General features: G+C 39.6%; 2 protein-coding genes across 2 annotated transcripts in view; one reads left to right on the top strand and one right to left on the bottom strand.

Moving 5' to 3' along the window:
• LOC126361426 (protein phosphatase 1 regulatory subunit 21) overlaps nucleotides 1-9072 on the top strand; it is a 211721-nt gene extending 202649 nt beyond the window's left edge. Inside the window, exons 15-16 of the mRNA XM_050007789.1 lie at nucleotides 1649-1891; nucleotides 8519-9072. Coding sequence (XP_049863746.1) covers nucleotides 1649-1891; nucleotides 8519-8545 — 270 coding nt within the window. The 3' untranslated portion in view covers nucleotides 8546-9072. The remainder of the gene's footprint in view (nucleotides 1-1648; nucleotides 1892-8518) is intronic.
• The window catches only part of LOC126361468 (iron-sulfur cluster assembly 2 homolog, mitochondrial), a 32124-nt gene continuing 13719 nt past the window's right edge, over nucleotides 8933-27337 (bottom strand). Inside the window, exon 3 of the mRNA XM_050007793.1 lies at nucleotides 8933-9291. Within this exon, the coding sequence (XP_049863750.1) occupies nucleotides 9114-9291 (178 nt within the window). The 3' untranslated portion in view covers nucleotides 8933-9113. The remainder of the gene's footprint in view (nucleotides 9292-27337) is intronic.

Raw genomic sequence — 27337 nt, 5'->3', positions numbered from 1 at the left:
GACAGATTGCTATGCACCAAATAGTTAACTGTAGGCAGCCACAATGAAAATACTGCTATACATTGCTGCCTGTGGGAGTGTGCAAGGGTGTAGTGCAAACAGGTTAATTTGCTGTTATGTGCTTCGTAGGGAGGGGGGAGAAGAGGGAAGAAAAGTGGAGAAGGGAAAGGACTATGCACGAGGATGACAGGACTAGCAGAAGATGAGGCCAGGGCGGTTATGGGAATGAAGAGTTGCAGGAGAGTTTCCCATCTGTTCAATTCAGAAAAGCTATTGTTGATGGGGGGGAAAAATCCAGATGGCACAGATTGTGCAGCATTTAATCATTTGTTAAAGTCTAACACATCTTGTTGGAAGACATGCTCAGCAATGGTTGGTACATACTCTCCTGGTCAGCAGTGCCTATTCATGTGAGTAGCAGCTTGTTAGTTATCATACCCACATAGAATGTGGCAGGCACAGTAGTTTCTGCTGAGTTGGTATATCACAAGGCTGCTTTGACAGGTGGCCCTTTGTTTGACTGGGTAGGAGATGCCTATGACAGCACTGGAGTAGGTGGTAGTGGGAGGAAGTGTGGGACATGTCTTGCATCTAGGTCTATTGCAGGGATAAGAGTCATGGGGCAATGGTTGAGAGCAGAGTTGGAATAGGGACAGATGAGTATATTATGGGAGTTGGGCAGGTAGCAGAATTCTGCTGTGGAAGGAGTGGGGTTATTTCTCATTTCAGGGCATGACAAGAGGTAGTTGAAACCCTGGTGGAGAATATGATTCAGTTGCTACTGTCCTGGATGGTAGTGTGTCAAGAGAGGGGTGTTCATTTGTGGTTGGAGAGTGGATATTGGGAGATAGTAGGTAACTGGAAGGGGTGGCAGCTGTTGAATTGGGGGTAGTGTTGGTATGTTTGATGTAGCCAGCCTTGCGATGGATGTCAACGCCGAGGAAAGCGGGTTATTGAGATGAGGAAGACAAGATGTGAGGTGAAAGGGGGAGGTGTTGAGCTTCCATAAGAATATGGATAGGGTGCCCTCACCATTGATCTTGATACTGGGATACAAGGGAAGACAACATTAAAAAGCTTTCATTTAACAGAATTACATAATTAAGTAGATTCATAAAATTAAAGAAAAAACACAGTTTATTAAATGGGATTCACCAAATCTGACAGTAATAACATTGGGTTAATTTCAAACAGCAGCAGCCTTACTGTCTTCACACAAGGCATTACATTTGCTAAGTTGATTTCCTTATCACTACAAGTACTTTATGTATTTTATTCCTCTTGTAGCCCCCTTTTTTCCCCTTCCCCTCCTGTTTTGAAAGTGTAAGAATGTTTCTTGGGCAGTGATGTACTGCAAGTTTACTCTCACTAATAAGTGCGATAAATAGACTGAAGATGATAACAGTGAAAACTTCGCATTTTTTTAAAAAATTGATGCAATTTTACAATGCCATTACTGAGCAATAAATATATGCATACATTGGTAATGTTAATTAAATGTACAATTTATATAGTTTTAGTAGGATCCTCCGTATAGCTACAAGCCACACATTCATGTTACTTTCTCTGTTTTTCTGTCGTGGTGATAAATATTTTATCTTCGCTGTAGGTAACAGAAGAAAGTTTAACGTTTTCATATTATTCACAGTGTCGTGCTCTCCAACGACGTTTGGAGCACTGTGTCACAGGACGCAAGGAGGCCGAGGCTGCCCTTCAGGAAAGTCAGGAATCACTTGCAAGATTACAAGAGGAGTTGCATACAACTACAAGAAATTATGAAATGCAGCTAAGCATCATGTCTGAGCATCTTGCCAACATGAATGAGTGCCTTGCCGTACAACGAGATGAAATTGATCAACTCAAATTCCAACTAGGACAGCAAAGTGCAAAGGTGATAAATTTTACATAGTTATCTACCAACCAATGTTTTTGCATGGTGTCAAGTCACTTATAGGCCCAGATGTTGTTAACATCTTTGTTGTTTTTGTGTGTGGGTAGTTTTAAAAGAAAAGTCTCTGCTATCAATGTTTAATGCTGCTGTTTTCCTAAATGACTAAAAATGTATGTGTTTGAAAACTGAAACCGAAACAAAGGAAAACAATTGTGTCTTGTGCACAACATAATAAGAAATTTGTCCTGTCATCCATCTACATCCCTAGTATGCAAACTCTTGAGTTTCTTAGCACAGGGTACTTCTGACAGCATTAGGGCTTCCCCTCATTCCATTTGTATATTGACTGTGGGAAGAATGACTGCTTAAATGCCTCTGTTCATGCTGGCATTAGTGTAATCTTGTCTCCACATTCACTGTGAGGGCAAGATGTAGGAGACTGTAATATATATTTATATTAAGATGCCCATTCATCCCATACTTTTTTCCATTGTCTCAAAAGTTTTCTTGGGGACACTCAGATGTTCCACTCTTTTTATGATTCCACTTGGCTGAAGTATTTTACGTTACTGGACTTTTGGTTTGCGATGTACTGTGTATTGCACAAGTATACATGCTAGGAAGCACCATTTGTACAACTTACTCTGCAATCTTTGTTTGTTTACTGTTTATATTTTAACTGTTTCTAGTATCTATTCATGTTCATTGTTTCATTATATCAAAATGAAAATGTAATTTTAACAGAAACATGAAAAGCGAGTTGACTTTTATCACTGACAGTGGAGAAATTTTAAAATGTACATTATGCAAATCAAACTTTGCAGTTGGACATGGTGGAAGGTCTGACATTTTGAATCATGCTAAGACAAAGAAACATTACATGACTGTTCAAAGTAAAATGCACTTCTTGACAAAATATATAAAAGTGAAAAGTATGGCGACAGTGCAGCACAATAATTGTAAAAAGTCATTTGGGGTCATCTGAGTGCATGATGCCAAGATAAACTTTAGTGTTAACAAAATTTTGCCAATACAATTTGTGTCCAGTTTTATCCTTACTTTCCCAGGTTTCTCTAAAGTTTTGAGAACGTCTTGTTTTAATGAAAATGGAATTGACACCCTAGTGTAGGATCCTCATGTAGTACCAGTTAATCAGACTTTGTACGAAGGCTTTTATGGGGATAGATGGTGTGTCTTCAAGCATTTACCAGTTGAGATTATTTTTTTCAAAACTTTCTTGATGCTCTACTGCCAGTTAGAAAAACTTGCGACTATTCATGTGTGTCTTTTTTTGTAAACTTTCCGTATTCTCTATGAATCGTACTTGTTGTGGGTCCCAAGCACTTGAACAATATTAGTAGATGGGGTGTAATCAGTACGTAATGAGACTGTCACCATTAAATCTCAGTAACAAGGAAATTGTTACAAAATATACAATTCATACTCAAAGAAACCATGCACCAGAAGAAACCATGCACCAGAAGGAACCGGCAGCATCATGTCAGTGGCTGCAGTGCACATGGCACACTTCTGTTGCATAAAAAAAGGGCAGTACTGCATGGAAGCTCTCTAAAAATAGTAATTAAATTATTTGCAAGGATATTTTTATTGTACACTACAGATAAAAAGTAAGAGACAACAATGGTGGTTTAACCATGTACTTTGATCAGGGATGAATGTTCAAAAACTTGTGGGAAAATGTCTGTGCAGAAACTGGCAAAAGTCAGTATTTTCAATAAAATATTGTCTAATTATAAAGTCACTGAGTTGTCCCAACACCCAGTAACACACAGCGCTTTAATTATGTGCACATATGATCTGTAAGAAATAGCTGCTGTCTCTAAAAAAATGAAGATTCATTCTGGGGGTCTGTAATCCAAAGCAATTTTCTTTTCCAGTCACCTCTTGATAACAGATTTTTACAATTTTTTTTTCGTTTGTCATGATGTGAGCTGCTGATTAGGATACATTTCAGTTTTCTATTTGACATTCCTACCATAGTCCACAAACACACAAAAATTGCAAAAGACAGCTACAATCATCAGGGAACAGTAATGAGAAAACTACTTCTCCATTTTATGTGAAAATTTAATTGCAGACGTTACAAATCATTCTATCATTGAATTCCTCTTTCTGAGATGTTTCAAATGCAATTAATTTCTCCTGTTGATATAAAAAACATCTCTAAACATTTTGAGCAGAAATGATTCACATATGTGAATCACTATGTAGTGTTGTAGTTAGTAATGTATTTTAGGGAGCATGGCACATTTTTTTGTATTTCAGATGTGACACAGTTTTACAGCTGCTTTGATTTCATGTTTATAATATAGAACCAATCAAGTTTAGATAGTCTTCAGAAACAAATAGGACATATTGGGCTCACTGAATAGAATTGTAATGTTGTATATACAAACCTGCATACCACATCAAACACACCAGGACTCTGTGATAGTTCGCCCACTTTTTGTTCTTTTTTGTCCTTGGTTGCTACACTGGTTTTTTACAGGGTGTGGAGGTCAAACACAGACTACTTAAAATGCTGTAGCCAACAGGTGCACATTTGCGTTCCACAGTTGTGTCCCCCCCCCCAACCCTCCAACATTTCACAGTTATATGGCCAGTGCACTATTGTTTAACTTTCGTTTTTTAACACGCGGTCTAATTGTGTTACACTTATTTCACAGTTAATTTGATGCATTATTGTTGTTCTAACCAACACAGGTTCTTGCCGGAAATCGGCCGTGGACCAATGGTCTCATGACCAAAACTGGCCCTTATATATCCTCACAACAACAGGTGCTGAAACTACACATTGTTCGAAGTTTAATTTACAGAAATTCCAATGAAAACTTAACTCATTAAATTAATTTCCTTCTTTGTAGTAGTTTCTTCTACTACGAGGGTTAAGCATAATTATTTGTTTAAATCATGAAATTAACATATATAGTTATGCAAACAATACTTTTGACAAAACTGTTAATTACTATGGAATTAATCAAGGGCTGGCTTAGCCAACATGTTTTCGAATAGAACGAGATAGCTACTTGAAGAATACTATTAGTTGTTCCTCCAAATGTTTATAATTAGTGCAGAATTTATACTTGTTTTATAAATCAACAATAGACTTTAAGTTACAAAATGATTACTGATTTCGACCTATAATGAAAGATAGTCGAAATAAAATAGAAAATCAATTACATACACAAAACTAATCACAAAATTGGATCTAGTGTTATATTCTTTTAAACTGAGGGCCAGCCTTCCTCTTTTATCAAAATGCATATTATACTCGCGTATGTTAATGGTAATTAATTCAAAAATGAAAAAAATGAATGTTACGGAGACAGATGGCAAAACAAGAGGGGAAATAAAAATATCCCTGCTTGCTTCATCAACACTCGAACTTCAAACCTTGCCTACTTAGATGGCCAATGATTTTACTGACTGAGGTATCCATAATCAAGATTCAGCTTTTTCTTTGTAACTGCAAAGATGTGTGTATGGTATTTTTTAAAGATTTTTTATAAATAAAGAGTGATACTATAAGATCATTTTGTTGTCCAAAAAGTGTGATTTATCATTTGTTGTATATACCATGCATCCAGCACCTTACGTAGAACATCTGAAGCTTTAAAAGATTGTGTAAGGAAATATAGAGCACACAACAGCTCAAATTTCTTCTTGATCTCTATCAGTACACAAAAATGGTGCATTCCATAAAAATAACTTTCTTGCAGTTCCCAGACTGGTTCTTCCCATTACATTTGAGGTGTAACATATCCAGATTACCCCATGGCAGAAAATGAAGATGGTTTTCAGTACTCAAATGTCAACCAATGACCAATGTCGATCTCACCCTCTCTGTACGCGGATCACTTCTGCATTTCGTACTGCTCCTCCAGCACTGGTGTGGCTGAGTGGTACCAACAGTGAGCCATTCACAAGGCAAAGCCATGGGATCTAGCCCACGGCTTCCAGTTTTCAACCATGAAGTCACGTGTCGTGCATTTCTGTCAGCATCGCACTGTTCATCCAGTACCAGAACTTTACCTTAATGATGATCCACTCACTGTAGTGGAGACATATCGATTCTTAAGATTGGTTTTTGATGCCTGATTGACTTTGCTACCTCACCTTTGTGAGCTTAAGCGGAAGTGCTGGCAGCACTTCAATGCTCTCCATTGCCTGAGCAACACCAACTGGTGTGCAGATCGCTTTATGCTGCTGCAGCTCTACAGAGCCCTTGTTCAATCCCGGCTTGACCATGAGAGTCTCGTTTATGGTTTGGTGGCACCCTCAGTGTTGCGTTTACTGGAACCCCACTGCACTGCTGTGGCAATCGCCTAGCGACAGGAGCTTTTAGAACCAGTCTGGTGACCAGCGTCCTCATGGAGGCTAGAGTACCTCCATTGAAGGTTAGGCATGCACAACTGCTCACCAGTTACGCTGCACACGTTTGTAGTTCTCCTGCCCATCCAAATTACTGTCTCCTTTTCCCAACCGTAGCAGTTCATCTTCCGCATTGGCGGCCCAGGTCAGGGCTTATGATTGCGGTTCACATCCAGTCCTTGCCTTTACCACCTATACTTGAAGCCATGGCTTCACCTGGACCTTTCACATGGCCCTAAGCACTCAGTTAACCCTGCGACCCCTACTGTCACTTCCTCTCGGTTCTCGACGTGTACCGGGGCCATGAAGTGGTTTACTCCATGGCTCGATGGCTTTGCCTATGTTCATGGAGGACATATAGAAAAGCACTCCTTGCCAGATGGCTGCAGTGTTTTCACTGCAGAGCTGGCGGCCATCTCTCGTGCTCTTGAGCACATCCGCTCATGCCCAGGCAAGTCATTTCTCCTGTGTACTGACTCCTACAAGCTATCGACCAGCACTACCCTCATCATCCTTTGATAGCTACCATCCAGGAGTCCATTTACGCTTGGAACGGTCCCGCCGTTTAGTGATGTTTGTGTGGACCCCAGGACACGTCAGAATCCCAGGCAACAAACTTGCTGACATGTTTGCCAAAAAGGCTATGTGGAAACTGTTTCTGGAGATGGGCATCTCCAAAACTGACCTGTGTTCTGTCTTACGCCGCAGGGTTTTTCGGCTTTGGGAGACAGAATGGCATAACAGTATGCACAACAAACTGCATGTCATTAAGGAGACTACAAATGTGTGGACACCTTCCATGGGTCCTCACTGGGAATCAGTTGTCCTCTGCCAGCTCCGTATTGGTCATACGTGGCTAACGCATGGTTACTTCCGCCATTGCGAGGACCCACCCCAGTGTTGCTGTTGCTCACAAATGACGGTCGTCCACCTCTTGCTGGACTGCCCACTTAGCCCCTTTTAACATTCCCAGCATCCAACCTTTGGTGTTGGGCAACAATGCCTCAATAGCAGCTTTAGTTTTAAGTTTTATTCCTGAGGGTGGGTTTTATCATTTGATCTAAGTTTTGGTGCATGTCATTTGTTCCTCTGTGTCCTCCGCCCTAGTGCTTTTAAGGTGGAGGTATTAATGTGTTGCAGAGTGGCTGGCTTCTCCTTTTTATTCTTATGGTCAGTCAGCCATGGTAATCTGCTTTTGTTTTGATCTCTTGTACATGTTTCTTGTGTCTCTCTTGTCCATTTTAGTGTGTTGCCCTTGTCATTCTTGTGGTTTTCTCCTTTCTTCCAGCTGTGTTTTGTATGTCTCGATTATTTTAATCTGAATGAGGGGCCGATGACCTAGAAGTTTGTTGTCCCCCCCTCCCTCGTTTTAAACCAACCAGTCACTCTTTAACAATGTAACACTTCATCTTCGTACATTGTATTGAAGGCCTAAGAGTTTGGCGATATGTTGAGGTGGCTTTTGTTATGGCTGCGCTGCAAGACAGCATTCTGACCAATATGAAATACTTACCCAATTTTATGAAAAGTGGAAAAAACTGATTTTTGCACATCTTAGTCTGATATCTTCCCTCGATAAAGAACTAAATTTCTTTTCATTTTTCACCATACATGCTACACTGCATCAAATTAAGTAAAACATTGAACAAAATTTTGAACAGTTTGCAGAGTTATAAACCTGCTGCGTAAACTTTGCATATAGTTCATTTTAGCTCATAAATTACAGGAGAAGATATCAAAATTTTATTTAAAATTGAGCAGAATGCTCTCAATTATTGGTTTTTACAGCATGTAATGAGGCAAGAGTGCTGTATGATACCTAAAAAAAAAAAAAGAAAAAAGAAAAATATTCACCGAGATGTGTAAGTAACTCATCGGCAGCAGTGAGGTCTGCCCAGAATGCATTGAAGCATCTGTAACAATGTAGGAAAACCAAGCAGTGTGCATGCACACATCCACAACACCTGAAGACTGGCATAGCAGGATGTGTATACATGCCCACAGCAGCAAAAGGGTTAATTACAAAAGGAAGAAAAAACATACACTCTGGTCACAGTGAGTAAGAAGTCAAAACATTATGTTCAGTGTGTTGATTCTCTTGTGAGACAATGGATTTTGAAAGCACCGAGTTGATCAAGATATGCAGTCGCGTTGTCTATCCCGTGTAGCAATTAGTCCCCCTCAATAGATGATTGTCTTTTATTATATCTTACAATCCCACTCTTTTTGTTTTAGCTGGGTCGGAAAGGAAAGCAGAAGTAAGTACAGATGAAGTCTTCCGACAACATGGGTCAAGAAAAACACTTACTGTACCTGGCAAGTGAGATAGTGAAGTTGACTAAGGTATATTTTTTGTGCTGTGCACCAGATTCGTTCTAGGATCAGAACAATTCATAAGTTTCTTCCTGTTATTCCAGGGCTGTAAAGTACTGTTATTTTACACTGTTTCAAAGTGTGAAAATATACAAACCAATAGTATGGAGGTTTAATCTTCACAAATATAATGTTGGCAAGTTTTGGTCTTGTGATTACTGAAAACATAAATTTTCAAATTTTTATTTAGTTATGGTAGAGTGAATATTTGATGGGAAAGCTGTTGAGGGATAATGTGACCATGAATCTTTTCGTTGTTAAATAATCTGAACAGCATGAATTGCTATGTTTCCTCTTTATTACCAAAGCAAGTGAGCTGTACAAAGTATATTTATTTACAATTTTCTACTGTTTATGTACATTTACTGTAAAACATTGTGCTGGAAATGTATTTATAATAAAGCATTTAAATTTAACTGCAATGCTTTTATTGACTAAGCAATCAGCCTACAATCAATCAGTCTACCTTTATGGAAAAAGATGCTCCACAAGAACATCCTTGTTCAGCCTTTGGATTATCCACTATCCGGAAAGCAGATCTTATAAGTTCCTCATGGAACTCGATGGTTGACCCACGTATATATTCCAGTGATGTCTCATCAATTACAACTTTCACACCATCCTTTTCAATTACACTGCAAATAAGGCATTAAAAAGAAGCACTATGTGATTTAGAGAAGTTGAGGGAATAAAGTCATATGCACAAATATAGTAAAAATGCTGAGTTTTGCGCATTAAATTCTTTGCTCTAATACAGCACAGATTCCTGTTTCTCAAAAAGCAACATATGTTCCAAGTTTTTCATTTATCTTTCACCCTGCCCCCTTCCTTATAACTGTATGAAAAGCTATAATCACTGAGCATACTGAAATAAATCTGTCTTGTGCATTTGGAACAGCTCATTCCATCTTTTAAATCATGCAAAGAATGAGGGTCATTCACTGACAAGGCCCAAGAATACAATTAATTTAAATAAAAAAAAAGATGAAAATGAGTGCTACATGTGGAATGACAAGAATAGCTTTCACAAGTTTAAAGGCAAAGATAAAGAACAGTAATATAAGTTGAGCATATGTGACAAATTTTATTTAGGAGTTTCTGAGCTTGTGTTCCTACAAGTGCCCTCATTTTATATTACATTGTGTTGATGAGTTCAATGTAATGCTTTCTCTTTCACTTATTATGCCTTGCAAGAACTGTGCAAGTTGCAATCTTGCTCAATTATGCTGGTGCTTGCCCCTCTGTTGTATACCAGATAGTACTTTATATATCAGTATTACACCTGCTCATCCATAGTGTGATTTTAACACTGAAGAAAACTGGCCATGTCACTACCCCAGTCTGCATTATATTCTCTCAGATTTAAATTATAAGGCTGTGTATTAAACATGTGGTGGAGGGAGTAGGCTCATTTGAGAAACTTCCACTGATTTTCCATCTGGGCCTTCTAAGGACCCTGGAAAATATCAGTGTCTATTCTCATAAAAAGACACTCTACAACCTTTAAATGTCCTTTTTCGCACCCTCTTCTTGGTTCACTTTTTGTGTTATCTTCGGCTCTTTACATTGAAACCGTTCTACTAGTAAGTTCTTATGTACTTCCAAAAAATTCTATGCTTCTACTTCAGATGGCAATCTTCTTACTCAAAATATGACATTTTAAACAATTTTTATAGGCCTCCAAATAAAATCAGCTGTTTCTACTGTATTTTCTCTGCCCTAAGTCTTTTTATCATTATTTCTGACTGGTTTCCTGATTTATGCTATTAGTGGACCTAATATGGTACTTGTAATTTTTCTTTCCACATATATGTATATACCTAAGGCAAGCTGTGTGCACTAGAATTCCAATGCTATGAGAAGGCACCTTCACAAATCCAACTGCAGTAAAATTATTGTATTGTTGCTGTTGGGTATATCTACATTTAAAATATGTTGCTATTCACTACAAATAGTAGACATTTTTTGGAATGAATCTGTCAATGGTATTATACCTCTGCTATTTATCAGACTAAACAAACATGTGTTTTTTGTTAAGATTAGTGTGAGTTCCATTTATTCAGAAAGCTTGTGCCCATATTTTTGGAAAAATATCAATTACTTTCTCCATGTCTGCACCCAGAGCAAAGACACTATCCTTGTTACTCCATAACACAAGTGGGCCACAGGCAGGCTGTGGAAGAAATTTCTTGGGGAAGGGAGGTACTCCATCTATGTATTCGCTATTCTGTCGTCGGAATTTTCCACTTTGGCTTCTATATAACAATAGATATATGTTAAGTTCAAGTGAATGACACTAAACTTTTTAAAATGAACAAAGAAACGATGGCTTAATTTATTTTGTGTTACAGAGATAACCTATGCCTGTGCCATCAATCTACAAAAGTGATTTTGGACAAGTATTTGAAAATAATTCCTAATGACCTGCTGTGGTCAAAAATGGCAAAGTTACTTTATGATTGACTTTTCAATAAGTCGAGTGATACAGGCCAACCACCAACTAATTTTAGTTCTTCCTCGAGAGCCAAGTGCTTGCTGTGTTATCTGTTTTGTGGGCATGTGCTCAGTGCCTTGTAAGGCACGGCTGGCTGTGCACCAACACTGCCCCCCCTCCCTCCCCACTGCAATCTGTCAATCACAAAGTCATTTTAATCACAGTATAAATGTCAACTAGGATTGCCATATTTTGTTTTTCTATTCTCTCTCATATTAACATTAGTAAATAATCCTTTATCACTCTGGACATATTAGAACATGCAACTTTTGAAATAGTAGGTGATTTATAATGAATTAGCTGCAACCAGTTGCTTTTATAAGTGTTTATTTTTCCATGATGGCATCATCAGATACTTACATTTATTTGCATGCAGTAAACATTATTTCTTTGCTAACAGCATTGCAGAATTTTGCAATGGAAGTTTTTAATACAGTTATTGTAGTATGTCATAACTGAAGAAACAATGACACTTAAATAAATTTGTTGAAAAGATCAGCAACCACACGCACAATAGGAATTTTATCTCTTGACCTTTTTCAGGCTCCAAGTGCCCTTCTCCAGAGGCTTAGAATTAATCACATTATTAACAAGTCAAAAATAAACAGGTGTATGCAGATTATTGCTGTCATCATATGAATAATAGTGCTTCTACAAATATTGTACAAGGAAACCAAACAACAAATGCGGACATCATGCAAGAACTGAAGCTAAACAGCTGTTCAGTTTTGACACTTGCTAATAATATGATGAACCTAATCTTTTGAAGAAGGGCACTGCCTGCAATAAACTGGTCAAGAAATGAAATTTATTTTGCGCAACTGGTTGCTGAGGGATGGATAAAGTACTAAAGAAAAAAAAGAAACATCTAAAGATGGAGTGAATGTGAAATGAATATCCTCTCAAAAGCAACAGATTTGAGCCATAATTTGTTGGTGTGACATGTCAGGAAAGGGGTGCCATTCACAGCGTTGTGACTTTGATCTGTTTCCTCTAAATAGGTTCAAGTTTCAAATACGATACAGTATACGAAGCTGACCCTTACTGCAAATGCAACAGTGCTTGCTCCAAAGTTAATTGTGTTATAAGATGTTAGAGTGCATGTCTCTGTGGCTATGACAGTTTCAGCTGGTCCAGTGTAGGTGTGCATAATTACTTCACAGTCTTGAAAAATCACATATGTTCTACCTGAAATAAAGTATGACTGTCCATACTTGGATCCGTCTGTTTTCCAAGTATGTGGAAAGATAACATCTGCTAATATAGAACATAAAATTGGCAAGAATTATTTACATAAATTTCACAGGATGAATGGTGAAAGCTAGAGGGCTACATAGGCAAATATAAGTTCATATTCAAATGGGAACTGTGCTATACAATAATAGCTTCTCCTCAAAATATTCTCTCGATATATGTAAAACATCAGGAGACTAGTTAAATACACAAGTTATGATATTCCCCTCGGCTTTCTCCCTCCCTGTTGATGTTACAAACCCATCCTCTGTCATGGCTACCGTTTTGTGGTGGTAATAATAGAAGCAGCTGACCCTCATTTAAGCTACTCATTTCTGCACAAAATTTGTGACTTATAACAAATATGTAAAATAAAATCACACTAACCAAACAGACTGGATCACTTGTGCAGAAATACTGCATGTGTGTCAAGCTGCCAAACTATCGCCACAACAGTCTCACTACATGTGCAAAATTCTAATACAGTTTCAGCCACCTTCACAAAGTGATGGCTGGCTGAGCAACAGCCTGTCTGGCAAGGCCTTTATTCGATGCATACTTTTTCTAGTGTGTGATGTACAACTGGCTTAAACTTTACCCGTAATTCCTCTATGTCCACCATACCTATATTACTAATCCACTAGCCTGGAACATGATACACAGCACCCAGATCCTTTTGCAGGTTGCCCCTCTCATGGTTTCCACATGAAAGAAAAAAAAAAATCAATTTTCAATATTTCGTATAGTTACTGGCTGAATTTAAAAATTTTAAATGCTGTCATAATCCACACATTAAAAGCTATAATCTTATATTAAAAGTTTAACACAATAAGGCAAGTATTACAGTTTGAAACTGTTTGTTTGTCTCGAGGCAACATAACTGACAGTGCGCAAATGCCTGGAATTTATTCCTCCAGTATTTGAGAATGAGTGACTTCCAATTAACTTTACACTTAATTTCAAATTTTTCTGAAACTTTTTCTCACTGACACCCCCCCCCACAAAATGATGAAAGGAAAAGTCTATTACTACTAAATTTTGCTGCTCATGCAGTAAAATGGCAGCATCTGGCATAATGTTTTACTAGCTTTATTTGTAACACAGTTGGCAGACAGTATCCACATATACCACTGAATGTACCTGCAAAATTACGTCACTGTACAACACACAGTTCAGGAGACATGAAGTCAAACATTTAGATGTGTGAAAAACTAATGTTGCTTAAATTGGAGTGCAAACTAGCCATATAATTATTATGGTTTGTGGAATCCAAATTCAGACACCTTAGTGCAAAAGAAAGTATTGAATTGTGGACACACAATGAGTAAACAGAAAGGGCAACGCCCAAGGAACATCAAAAGAAATGCGAAGTGGTGCCAACATTATCTTAGGCAGGGAGATTTTAAAAGTGAAAATAACATTTAATTTCAACACTCTCACTGTTAGAGCATCTTTCTGAAAATCTTCAAGCTTGAGCACATCATAATAAACCTATCTCTGCTTAATGGTTTGGTGAAAATGCCCGCATACTGTTTTTTGCTTGGAATTGACTTTTCTCTTATGAAATAATTGGTATCAGCGTACTTCAATCTTTTATGAAACTTACCATACAGCGGAGGTGTTGAGTTGCAGATAGACACAACAAAAAGACTGTCAGAAAGTGAGCTTTTGGCCAACAAGGCCTTCATCGAAAATAGACAACACACACACAACCACGGTCTCTGGCAACTGAAGACAGGCTGTCTATTTTCGATGAAGGCCTTGTTGGCCAAAAGCTCACTTTCTGACAGTCTTTTTGTTGTGCCTATCTGCATCTCAGCATCCCTGCTGTATGGTGAGTAGCAACTATCCTATTGTTGCATTCCATCCTGGATTTTCCACAGTAGAAACATGAGCAAATATTTCTGCTCCGAAAGTCCTCATGTGTGAAATTTGGGGTTTTCTGCCTGGCTGTAATTCATATGGTGTTGCGCTTCTTCCCTTTCTGATTGAAATCTGATACAGTATATAAACAGCAGTATGAACTGCCTCCGTCCACAAAATTTTTGGAATGCTCATCCCAATAAGCATGGATCTCACAGACTCAACAATGGCACTGTTTTCGCACACTGACATCCCATTTTGTTGATGAGTATATGGTGTCATTGTCTCGAGTGTTATCCCATGCTCCATGAGATAGCTCTTCATCTTTTTGTTCAAGTACTCCATCCCTCGATTGATCCTCTGGGTCTTCAATGTTCTGGATAGCCTCTTTGACATCATCATCTCAAGTTCCTTGAAACACTCAAAATTGTCAGTTTTGTTTCTCAAGAAGTAGACTTTGACAAAAATAAGATGTGTAACTCATGAATGTAACAAAATACTATGCACCATTGAGTTATTCAACCTGCTTTAGTCTGCATGCACAGCTATTTATAAAATTGCCCATTTCCAAATTTCTTGCTTCCATTTTCCTTGTTAAAAGGCAAATAGTGAGACTTTTCATATTGATGAACTTTATAAAAGAATGACACTACATCAGACACATTTATTTCTTCAATAAAATATGTTATGATGAAATTCACAATCAATTTGACTTTTATATAACCCACTATTTTGCCACATTTAGAGGTCATTTGTGGTTGATAAATTCACATACCACTGGGTGTTTGACACAAAAAATATCCTGCAAATCTCATTTTCTTTTTTTTTCCTTAATCAACAACACATGTTATGAGCAATGTTTACAAACTTACGTACAAATCTCATCTCAAAACCTTTCATCGCACAAATACTGACAGAAAACATGTCCTTCCATATTTTTGGGCCATCATTAATTCATCTGTCTTCCCAATGCCTGTTTATAATTTCTTTATTTCAAGTCATTCAATTCCCTTCACTTCACATCCAGCATTATCACAAAGTGAAATTTCAGTGTTTTGACACCTGGGAATTTCACTGAACCATTCCCATTGAAAAGTGATGGGCTGTGATGCTCCGCTGTCAGTAATCCAGACATTGCTTACACTAATATTCAGCTTACTCACAAATCACTTAACATGCAGAAATTTTCTCCTTCAATTTGCCTGATTCGTTCATGTTCTTCTTCTTCTTCGCCCATGTATGCTCTTTCTTCCAGCCTTGAGAAGAAGCTGTTGCCAGGAATTTGGGATGCCTTCACCATGTCATTCAATCGTTTTTCTTTGGAGATGAGCCACTCTTGTAATTTCAGAACCGTTTGCTAATCTCCAGGCACAATCACCATGGATGTGACTAGGGCACGGAAGTTTGTCGGAAGGCTTCTGATGCTGATATGCTTTCATGATGTTTGCTGACTAGGGCACGGAAGTTTGTCGGAAGGCTTCTGATGCCGATATGCTTTCATGATATGCCACGATGCAGGATCACTTGTATTCATTTGTACTTGTGGACCCTCTTCGATACAGAGCGAGTCTGTTTATGAATCACGTACAATTTCTCCAATTTCACGAGCTGCAGCAGACAAAATAAAAAAATCTGAGCTGTTAGAACTTAGCTGCAGTCTAAATGCAACACATCACCAAGCATTGTCTTTTACCAAAGCTTTCCAACACATGTCATCAAATCATCGGGTTTTGCTCTCTGAACATTCACCACTTCTCAAAGTCTGTAGGTGTCCAACAAAGCTCAAATTTGAAATTTCCATGCTGGAAATTAGAGCCACTGAATTTCATGATGCTTCTTGCAATTCCTTTGACCCACATTGCGTAGAAAAATTATACATGAGGCAACTCGAATTTCATATCAAACAAAAGACGTGATAAACTTCTGTGCCGAAATTTTGTGATTACATTGGGTCCTTTTAACCTCAAGGTCTACTGATTTCAAATTCAGACACACAAATACAAGGGAACAAATATTATTATATCATAATACGAAGCATCTGGATGATTAACTGATCTGGCCTCGCAACACCAACCAAAACGGCCTTGCTGTGTTGGTACTGCGAACGGCTTAAAGCAAGGAGAAACTACAGCCATAATTTTTCCCGAGGGCATGCAGCTTTACTGTATGGTTAAATGATGATGGTGTCCTCTAGGGTACAATATTCCGGAGGTAAAATAGTCCCCCATTCGGATCTACAGGCGGGGATTACTCAGGCGGACGTTGTTATCAGGAGGAGGTGCATATCACTAGGGGTAAGATAGATAATGCCTATAGGAAAATTAAAGAGTCCTTTGGAGAAAAGAGAACCACTTGCATAAATATGAAGAGCTCAGACGGAAACCCAGTTCTAAGCAGAGAAGGGAAAGCAGGAAGGTGGAAGCAGTATATAGAGGGTCTATACAAGGGCGATGTTCTTTAGGACAATATTATAGAAATGGAAGAGAATCTAGATGAAGAGTTTGACAGAGCACTGAAAGACCTAAGTCGAAACAAGGCCCCGGGAGTAGACAACATTCCATTAGAACTACTGACAGCCTTGGGAGAGCCAGTCCTGATAAAACTATACCATCTGGTGAGCAAGGTGTATGAGACAGGAGGAAAACCCTCAGACTTCAAGAAGAATATAATAATTCCAATCCCAAAGAAAGCAGGTGTTCACAGACATGAAAATTACCGAACTATCAGTTTAATAAGTCATGGTTGCAAAATACAAAGACTAATTCTTTACAGGAGAATAGAAAAACTGGTAGAAGCTGACCTCGGAGAAGATCAGTTTGGATTCTGTAGAAATGTTGGAGCGTGAGGCAATACTGACCCTGCAACTAATCTTAGAAAATAGATTAAGGAAAGGCAAACCTATGTTTGTAGCATTTGTAAACTTACAGAAAGCTTTTGACAGTGTTGACTGGAATACTCTCTTTCAAATTCTAAGTGTGGCAGGGGTAAAGTACAGGGAATGAAAGGCTATTTACAATTTGTACAGAAACCAGATGGCAGTTATAAGAGTCGAGGGGCATGAAAGGGAAGCAGTGGTTGGAAAGGGAGTGAGACAGAGTTGTAGCCTATCCCCGGTGTTATTCAATCAGTATATTGAGCAAGCATTAAAGGAAACAAAAGAAAAATTTGGAGTAGGTATTAAAATCCATGGAGAAGAAATAAAAACTTTGAGGTTCGCCGATGACATTGTAATTCTGTCAGAGACAGCAAAGGACCTGGAAGAGCAGCTGAACAGAATGGACAGGGTCTTGAAAGGAGGGTATAAGGTGAACATCAACAAAAGCAAAATGAGGATAATGGAATGTAGCCGAATTAAGTCGGGTGATGCTGAGGGAATTAGACTAGGAAATGAGACACTTAAAGTAGTAAAGGAGTTCTGCTATTTGGGGAGCAAAATAACTGGTGATGGTCGTAGTAGAGAGGATATAAAATGTAGACTGGCAATGGGAAGGAAAACGTTTCTGAAGAAGAGAAATTTAACATCGAGTATAGATTTAAGTGTCAGGAAACCATTTCAGAAAGTATTTGTATGGAGTGTAGCCATGTATGGAAGTGTAACGTGGACGATAAATAGTTTAGACAAGAAGAGAAGAATAGAAGCTTTTGAAATGTGGTGCTACAGAAGAATGCTGAAGATTAGACGGGTAGATCACTTAACTTATGAGGAGATATTGATTAGAATTGGAGAGAAGAAAAATCTGTGGCACAACTTGACTAGAAGAAAGGATTCGTTGGTGGGGTATACTCTGAGGCATCAAGGGATCAGTATTGGAGGGCAGCGTGGAGGGAATATATCACAGAGGGAGACCAAGAGATGAATACACTAAATAGATTCAGAAGGATGTAGGCTGCTGTAGGTACTGGGAGATGATGAATCTTGCACAGGATAGAGCAACATGGAGAGCTGCATCAAACCAGTTTCTGGACTGAAGACCACAACAATAACAACACAACAAAGCAAAATGTAATGAATACAATGAATAAACAAAAGAACAAAAGGGGGTTATGACCAAGAAATTTCCAAGGAAATGAGTCTGTGCCTACCAAAAAATCTTAGCCATGGAGATTTTGGAAGTGAAAATAATATTTCAATTTCCCGTCCCCCACGACCACCTATCATCATTCTGGACTGGAGCACCTTATCCACATACTTCATCAGGGCTTCAATTGCATTTCATCTTCATGTTCTGAAATGAGGAACAGTCTTCTCACTGTTCTGAAAGTAATGTTCTGCTGCCCACCCAATCTATGAAAAGTTTGGTTCAGCCTCTTGCTGGATATGCCTGTGAAAGACCCAGGTGCAAGACCATTTCTATACACTCATCTGTCTGATACAGATTGGGCCACCTGCGATAAAAATCATGATATACCAACTCTTAGAATGAAGGCTTTCACGGCAAGTCATGTATGGACCACGGCATCTCAGCTTGGAAGTGTTAAGGTATGCCAACTCTGTTGTAATTTCTGCCGAGTCCTTTGTACAGATAAAACCACCAACCAACTGTCCACCAAAGGAACGGCCACTGCGAAGCTGTGTCAAACCAGGCTTGACTCCAGTAGCCACTGCACAATCCATGCTACCTGCATCCTCTCTTCCAACACCAGCTTCTCGTAATTACATAGCTGGGAATTATCCTCCTAACACATCCTTTCGTCTCATAACCTATCTGGCCTAAGTTTCCATTAGCCATGTCTCTCACTTAACGCCATTAGTCTTCATCTACATTCTTTTCTCTGTAGTCACCCTTTTCCACTGTTCTCTCTCTCTGTCCCTCACAAATCAATCCTCCACTTCATCATGTGATTTCTCCAACCAGTACACAGGCATGCTCACTGGCGCTGCAGTCCCTATTCTGTTCCTCTGCTGTCCCTCTTCCGCTTATCAGCCTCCCTTCCCCTCTCAACCTCAATGCACCACTTGAACCAACACAACCCCTCACTCAATACAGAAAACAGCAAAAAGACAATGTAGCCATGGATGCGTAGGTGTGTCTTTGTTTGTTCCAAAGGAGGATATTGTGTGAAAGCTGAGCATCATTTAAGTCCTATGTGTATTTACTGACCAATCTCTCCTCAATTATAACGTGAGTGATTACCATGAAATGTTTTCCACCCAGGACTTTCCAATAATATTGAAATAAAATAAAAAAAAACACTTGTAGTTAAATCAGGTGACAATGGAGAGCTGATAAAGGCATTTCTGATTGCTGACCAACCACAATCATGAACACCATGAAGTCAGCGACTAATGCCAACAGCTTTGTGACTCCTTGTTATATTGTATTTTTATCAAACCCCCCATGAACCATGGACCTTGCCGTTAGTGGGGAGGCTTGCGTGCCTCAGCGATACAGATAGCCGTACCGTAGGTGCAACCACAATGGAGGGGTATCTGTTGAGAGGCCAGACAAACGTGTGGTTCCTGAAGAGGGGCAGCAGCCTTTTCAGTAGTTGCAGGGGCAACAGTCTGGATGATTGACTGATCTGGATTTGTAACACTAATCAAAATGCCTTGCAGTGCTGGTACTGCAAATGGCTGAAAGCAAGGAGAAACTAGAGCCGTAATTTTTCCTGTGGGCATGCTGCTTTACTGTATGGTGAAATGATGATGGTCTGCTCCGGAGGTAAAATAGTCCCCCATTCGGATCTCCGGACGGGGACTACTCAAGTGGATGTCGTTATCAGGAGAAAGAAAACTGGCGTTCTACGGATCGGAGTGTGGAATGTCAGATCCCTTAATCAGGCAGGTAGGTTAGAAAATTTAAAAAGGGAAATGGATAGGTTAAAGTTAGATATAGTGGGAATTAGTGAAGTTCGGTGGCAGCAGGAACAAGACTTCTGGTCAGGTGATTACAGGGTTATAAACACAAAATCAAATAGGGGTAATGCAGGAGTAGGTTTAATAATGAATAGGAAAATAGGAATGCGGGTAAGCTACTACAAACAGCATAGTGAACACATTATTGTGGCCAAGATAGATACGAAGCCCACACCTACTACAATAGTACAAGTTTATATGCCAACTAGCTCTGCAGATGACAAAGAAATTGAAGAAATGTATGATCAAATAAAAGAAATTATTCAGATAGTGAAGGGAGATGAAAATTTAATAGTCATGGGTGACTGGAATTCGGTAGTAGAAAAAGGGAGAGAAGGAAACGTAGTAGGTGAATATGGACTGGGGCAAAGAAATGAAAGAGGAAGCCACCTGGTAGAATTTTGCACAGAGCACAACTTAATCATAGGTAACACTTGGTTCAAGAATCATAAAAGAAGGCTGTATACATGGAAAAAGCCTGGAGATACTAAAAGGTATCAGACAGATTATATAATGGTAAGACAGAGATTTAGGAACCAGGTTTTAAATTGTAAGACATTTCCAGGGGCAGATGTGGACTCTGACCACAGTCTATTGGTTATGAACTGTAGATTAAAACTGAAGAAACTGCAAAAAGGTGGTAATTTAAGGAGATGGGACCTGGATAAACTGACTAAACCAGAAGTTGTACAGAGTTTCAGGGAGAGCATAAGGCAATAATTGACAGGAATTGGGGAAAGAAATACAGTGGAAGAGGAATGGGTAGCTCTGAGGGATGAAGTAGTGAAGGCAGCAGAGGATCAAGTAGGTAAAAAGACGAGGGCTAATAGAAATCCTTGGGTAAGAGAAGAAATATTGAATTTAATTGACGAAAGGAGAAAACATAAAAATGCAGCAAATGAAGCAGGCAAAAAGGAATACAAATGTCTCAAAAATGAGATCGACAGAAAGTGCAAAATGGCTAAACAGGGATGGCTAGAGGACAAATGTAAGGATGTAGAGGCTTATCTCACTAGGGGTAAGATAGATACTGCCTACAGGAAAATTAAAGATACCCTTGGACAAAAGAAAACGACTTGTATGAATATCAAGAGCTCAGATGGAAACCCAGTTCTAAGCAAAGAAGGGAAAGCAGAAAGGTGGAAGGAGTATATAGAGGGTCTATACAAGGGCGATGTATTTGAGGACAATATTATGGAAATGGAAGAGGATGTAGATGAAGACGAAATGGGAGATACGATACTGCATGTAGAGTTTGACAGAGCACTGAAAGAACTGAGTCGTAACAAGGCCCCGGGAGTAGACAACATTCCATTAGAACTACTGACGGCCTTGGGAGAGCCAGTCCTGACAAAACTCAACCATCTGGTGAGCAAGATGTATGAGACAGGTGAAATACTCTCAGACTTCAAGAAGAATATAATAATTCCAATCCCAAAGAAAGCAGATGTTGACAGATGTGAAAATTACCAAACTATCAGTTTAATAAGTCACAGCTGCAAAATACTACCACGAATTCTTTACAGACGAATGGAAAAACTAGTAGAAGCCGACCTCGGGGAAGATCAGTTTGGATTCCGTAGAAATGTTGGAACACGTGAGGCAATACTGACCCTACGACTTATCTTAGAAGCTAGATTAAGGAAGGGCAAACCTACGTTTCTAGCATTTGTAGACCTAGAGAAAGCTTTTGACAATGTTGACTGGAATACTCTCTTGCAAATTCTGAAGGTGGCAGGGGTAAAATATAGGGAGCGAAAGGCTATTTACAATTTGTACAAGAACCAGATGGCAGTTATAAGGGTCGAGGGACATGAAAGAGAAGCAGTGGTTGGGAAGGGAGTAAGACAGGGTTGTAGCCTCTCCCCGATGTTATTCAATCTGTATATTGAGCAAGCAGTAAAGGAAACAAAAGAAAAATTCGGAGTAGGTATTAAAATCCATGGCAAAGAAATAAAAAATTTGAGGTTTGCCGATGACATTGTAATTCTGTCAGAGACAGCAAAGGACTTGGAAGAGCAGCTGAATGGAATGGACAGTGTCTTGAAAGGAGGATATAAGATGAACATCAACAGAAGCAAAACAAGGATAATGGAATGTAGTCGAATTAAGTCAGGTGATGCTGAGGGAATTAGATTAGGAAATGACACACTTAAAGTAGTAAATGAGTTTTGCTATTTGGGGAGTGAAATAACTGATGATGGTTCGAAGTAGAGACAATATAAAATGTAGACTGGCAATGGCATGGAAAGTGTTTCTGAAGAAGAGAAACTTGTTAACATCAAGTATAGATTTAGGTGTAAGGAAGTCATTTCTGAAAGTATTTGTATGGAGTGTAGCCATGTATGGAAGTGAAACATGGACGATAAATAGTTTGGACAAGAAAAGAATAGAAGCTTTCGAAATGTGGTGTTACAGGAGAATGCTGAAGATTAGATGGGTAGATCACATAACTAATGAGGAAGTATTGAATAGGTTTGTGGAGAAGAGAAGTTTGTGGGACAACTTGACCAGAAGAAGGGATCGGTTGGTAGGACATGTTCTGAGGCATCAAGGGATCACCAATTTAGTATTGGAGGGCAGCGTAGAGGGTAAAAATCGTACAGGGAGACCAAGAGATGACTACACTAAGCAGATTCAGAAGGATGTGGGTTGCAGTGGGTTCTGTGAGATGAAGTAGCTTGCACAGGATAGAGTAGCATGGAGAGCTGCATCAAACCAGTCTCAGGACTGAAGACCACAACAACAACAATGTGATTGCAACTATCTCCATCAACTTTTATGCTCTGCTGGTAGACAGTGTGAACTTATGTGACAAAAAATATTTTACAATGGGTTTCTCCATATGACTAAAGATGTTCATCAGTATCAAGCTGAAAAACTGCGTCAGTCATTTGCAGGTTACCCAGTCCAACATTTTATGGCTGACTGGTTGGTTGGTTTAGAGTGATAGAGACTAAAATGCAAGGTCATCAGTCCCTTCATCCATCAAGTAGCAAAAGCCAAATCCTAGAAAGCCTAAGTGTAACTAACACACACACACACACACACACACACACACACACACACACACACACACAAAAAAAAAAAAAAGATAAAAGCCCAGAATAACAACAGCACAGTCAAGTCATTAAAGAATAAGTGAAGACAAAGTGTTAACCCTAGGACACTCAAGCCTTTTTTTCTAACTTGGATGCCTGGGGGGGGGGGGGGGGGGGGGGTTCGGCATGCTCACAGGTATTAAATAAGTTTACTGACGAAAAATTACAGCTTTCCAAATGGTTTATGTATTTTAACTAAGGCATCAGTTTATAAATGTTGTTAATCGTTATAAATATCGGATTGAGTGAATAAAAAATTGACATATTACAATACAAAATACAGATGTGTTCATATACAATAGTCTACTGAGTCCTCAACTTCGAGGCAAGAGACACACTTCACAATTTTTTCTGAATGTGTGTTACACTTTCCGCAATAATGTTTTGGTTTACTTAGATTGTTGTACTTCTGCATTTTTGTTTTAGTTTCTCTTACACAAATATGGCACCAACCTTTCCCTGCAGGTAGCTGACGTGCTTCTTTTGTCACTTCTTAGATTTTCTTTTGTAGAATACTCTCCATTGATTGAAAAATTTAGTTAGATAACCCTCTTGCATTGGCACTTCTTTCTTCTACCTACAATTTCACTAGTTCCATCCCAGCTTGCAGAAGATAAAGTTTCTGTTTGTTGCGTTTCTTTTCATTCCATCTAGGATGTTGCTGGATGAATATGGTGGTTGCATTGATAGCACAAATGTCGATGAGTGAGCGAAATACAGATAGAGGCCAGCTCTTTGTTCCCCTCTTGCAGGTGTACATAAGTGCCATTTGATCAATGGTATCAATTCCAGTTTTAGTGGAATTACAATATGCATTTATCTCGGTTTTATTCTTCTCTCCTCCAACAGTGCCTTTATCTTGGTGCATTTTGACAACATCAGTAAGTTTTTACTTGGTTTCGTTTTTGCTATGTAGGACACCAAAGTTACTGGAGGCCTACCTGTTGATGGGTCTGTGAACAAGAACATTGATGAATATAGCTCTTGATTTGACGTGTTCTTCATTATGTCTGGAATATGCTTCCTGTTTGACTGGAGAGTTTCTACTGTATTAACTTTGTAGTCTTGGTATAACTCTTCCGCCAAATCCACCGATGTGTAGTATCGGTCTGTAGTAATATTTCGTCCAGTATTTTTCACAAGTGCTACCAGATGTTTGATGACAGCTGCTGAATCCCGTTCTTCTTTCGACAAATTCTTAACATTACCTGCATAGGGTTCCATATTCAAGATGTATCTGTCAACTGCATTGGACATCTTGCGTATAAGGATGCCATACTTGCCCGGTTTATCCTTCATAAATATTTTGAAGGGGCAGTGCCCTCTAAACTATCTGAGCACCTCATCAATGGTGAGGTGGACCCCTGGTTTAGTCAGTAGTGGAAACCTATCATTCACTTTGTTGAAAACATCACATATTGCTGTGAACTTGTCTGCTTCTCTTCTTAGCTGGTGGGTACTTTTGTCATCAAACCTTATGATTGCAATAAGTTCCTTGAAACGTTCTCTTGCCATAATACCCTGTTAAACTGGCCGACTCATTAGGTCTGACCAAAGATCGTGTACACTGACAGAATTGTCCTTATTTGCCCCCATAAGTATCAGGATTCCTATGAAGGCATACAATTCTTTCTCAATAGTCAAAGTAACAGTTCTCCTAACTGCCTCTTCGTTTGAATGTTTTACTATAACATCCATGATGTCAGGTGCAAGAAGTCACTTCAGTGCTTCTCCAGGTGAATGGCAAACACCAGCTGGAGTTACTCCTGCCTGCTCTCTTACTATATTAGCAACAGACCTCCGAGGAATTCTAGGCTGTGTGGTTATTTACCTTCTTCCAGACTTGGCCACAATAACATCGTGATGGTCACTGCCTGAAGCTGCGCTATCTTCATCTCCTCTAACATCCACATCACTTTTCCGATCGGAATCATACTCCATAACACCATCCTCATGTTCACATTCACTCCCTGAGTCAGAATCTTCAATTTCATTCCGAACTCTTTCTAAAGATGAGTCACATATTCTTTTAGTCATTTCTAAGTCTGGGTGTGAACAGTAGGGAACTGCACTAACTCACTGCAAGTTTACAAGATAAATAACAGCTGAGTGACATCAACAATCACTTCCTCCGAAAGTAAACTGACTGTTGTGAATATCAAGAATACCAACCAACAAGAAACTAACTTGCATTGTTATACGAAATCCTACTAAGGGAAATTTTCTATAGCATGGAAGCCTAAGGGGGGGGGGGGGGTTGTTGGACCCATAATAAGTTTATTTTTTTCTTTCAAAATAGGAATTTTCTATAAATATATTTACACTAACGTTTCATAAAATAGCCAACAAACAATAACTCAAAGGAAATATGTAGTATGAAAGTTACTTGGGCAAAAGCAGGGGACATAAAAAAATAAGCCCCATCTTACATGGATGAATAGAACCCATCTTCACACGCAAAATATCTGCTAAGTTGGCGTTGTAAGATGCCACCTCAAAGTAGCCAAATTACGGCGGTCTATGAGTAAGTGAATCAGCGCCAGGAGGGCTCTGCATTGGCAGTGAGGGGGATCCTCGTGTCGGAGAATGTGGCCACAGGTATCAGCGAGTATCTCTGGTGGCCTACTGTAAGAGGTGCAGCAGAAGGAGGCATAACTGGCAGAGAACGCCATGACATTACAAATGTAGCATATGATTGTGACATCTGTCTGGGATTAACATGCTCATAATTTTTCTGGCCTCTTTATATGTGAGCTTATCTAGGGTCTCATACTCCTGAATTTTCTTCTCAGACTTAAAAACGGAGCAGTCTGGGGAGCAGAGAGAGTGGAGCTCACTATAGTTTACACAGATGGGGTGGGGGGGGGGAACAAAGAACATTTGCATGCAGCGGATGTCCACAATCCCTACAGACAGGGGGAGCAGTGCAATGGGAAGACAAGTCCGACCTTCATATACCTGAACCATCGAATAGGAAGAGCAATATTGAGTTTCACGTCGCACTGGCGGACCATCACCTTGACCTTCTCAGGCAATGTATCACTCTCAAAAGCCAAGATGAAGGCCTCAGTAGCATCTCTGTGTCCTTTGGTCCCCTTTGGACACTACAGATGAAGTGCACACCCTGTCACTCTATGTTGGCCCACGGCTCATCATCACATTGCAGAAGGAGGTCACAGTGAAAGATGATGGCCCAGACCATACTGAGACTCTTGTGGGGAGTAACAGTCATGGGTATGTAACCTAAATTTCCACAAGAGAGCAGTGCCTGTTACTGGAAAGGAGGTGGCATTTTAATAAGGAGGGAACCGCTCTTCCTCTCAGAGCCGGCTGCAACTTCTCCGTATTTGTCCTCAATGTTTTCCACAAAAAATAAAGCTTGTTGGTTAACAAAGACTCCCCGCAGATCAGGTGTTGGAGGAAAGATTTTGCTCTTTGTTGTCTACTCCTGCATTTCTTACATGGTGTGGCAAGGGAAGGGAGCATGTTGGGATCATACTTTGTTGCACTATACGAGGCCTTTCCTTTTGCAGAGATTGCTGAGGCCATGTTACCACCAGTGGGAGGCAGTTTAAGTTGCTTCATGTGTGAACTATCAGCCGTGGTGCCTCCCACTCCAAAAGGGGGCTCTCCCCAAGGGCGCCACCCAGGCACAGAAATGGCTACGTGGCCAGTGATCCCGGCTACATGGCCAGTGATCCTTTGTCGGCAGTCCCCATGCTCCAGTCATGACGGCACATACTCCAAGGCATATGTGGGAAGTGTGCGGTGCAGGAACCAATAGTGTAATCCCTGTGCGGTCAGAGAGCTACCATTGTGCAGGTACTTGATGTCTTCCTACCATGAGATACTGTGGCAACAGGAAGGCTTTGCGGAGAAAGTGAAGATATCACTGGGAATGCAACTAGAAATCAAGGCCAAATTCGTGAACAAGTCCAAGAAGGATCTAAACCACAAGGACCATCCGACAGAATGTCAGAGGAGGTAACAGATAGTCTAAGTGTCAAGAGAAAGTAATGCTGCAAAGGCTGGGTCCCATTGTAGCCGAGCACATACTCACCACAGAATGGTAAGCTCCCAGGCGAATTTTATGATCAAAACAGTATAGACAAGGAATTCTAAATTGTAATTAT

This window comes from Schistocerca gregaria, chromosome 1 (assembly GCF_023897955.1).
Source record: "Schistocerca gregaria isolate iqSchGreg1 chromosome 1, iqSchGreg1.2, whole genome shotgun sequence".
NCBI lineage: Eukaryota > Metazoa > Arthropoda > Insecta > Orthoptera > Acrididae > Schistocerca > Schistocerca gregaria.
This window is presented reverse-complemented; position numbering and strand designations above follow the sequence as displayed.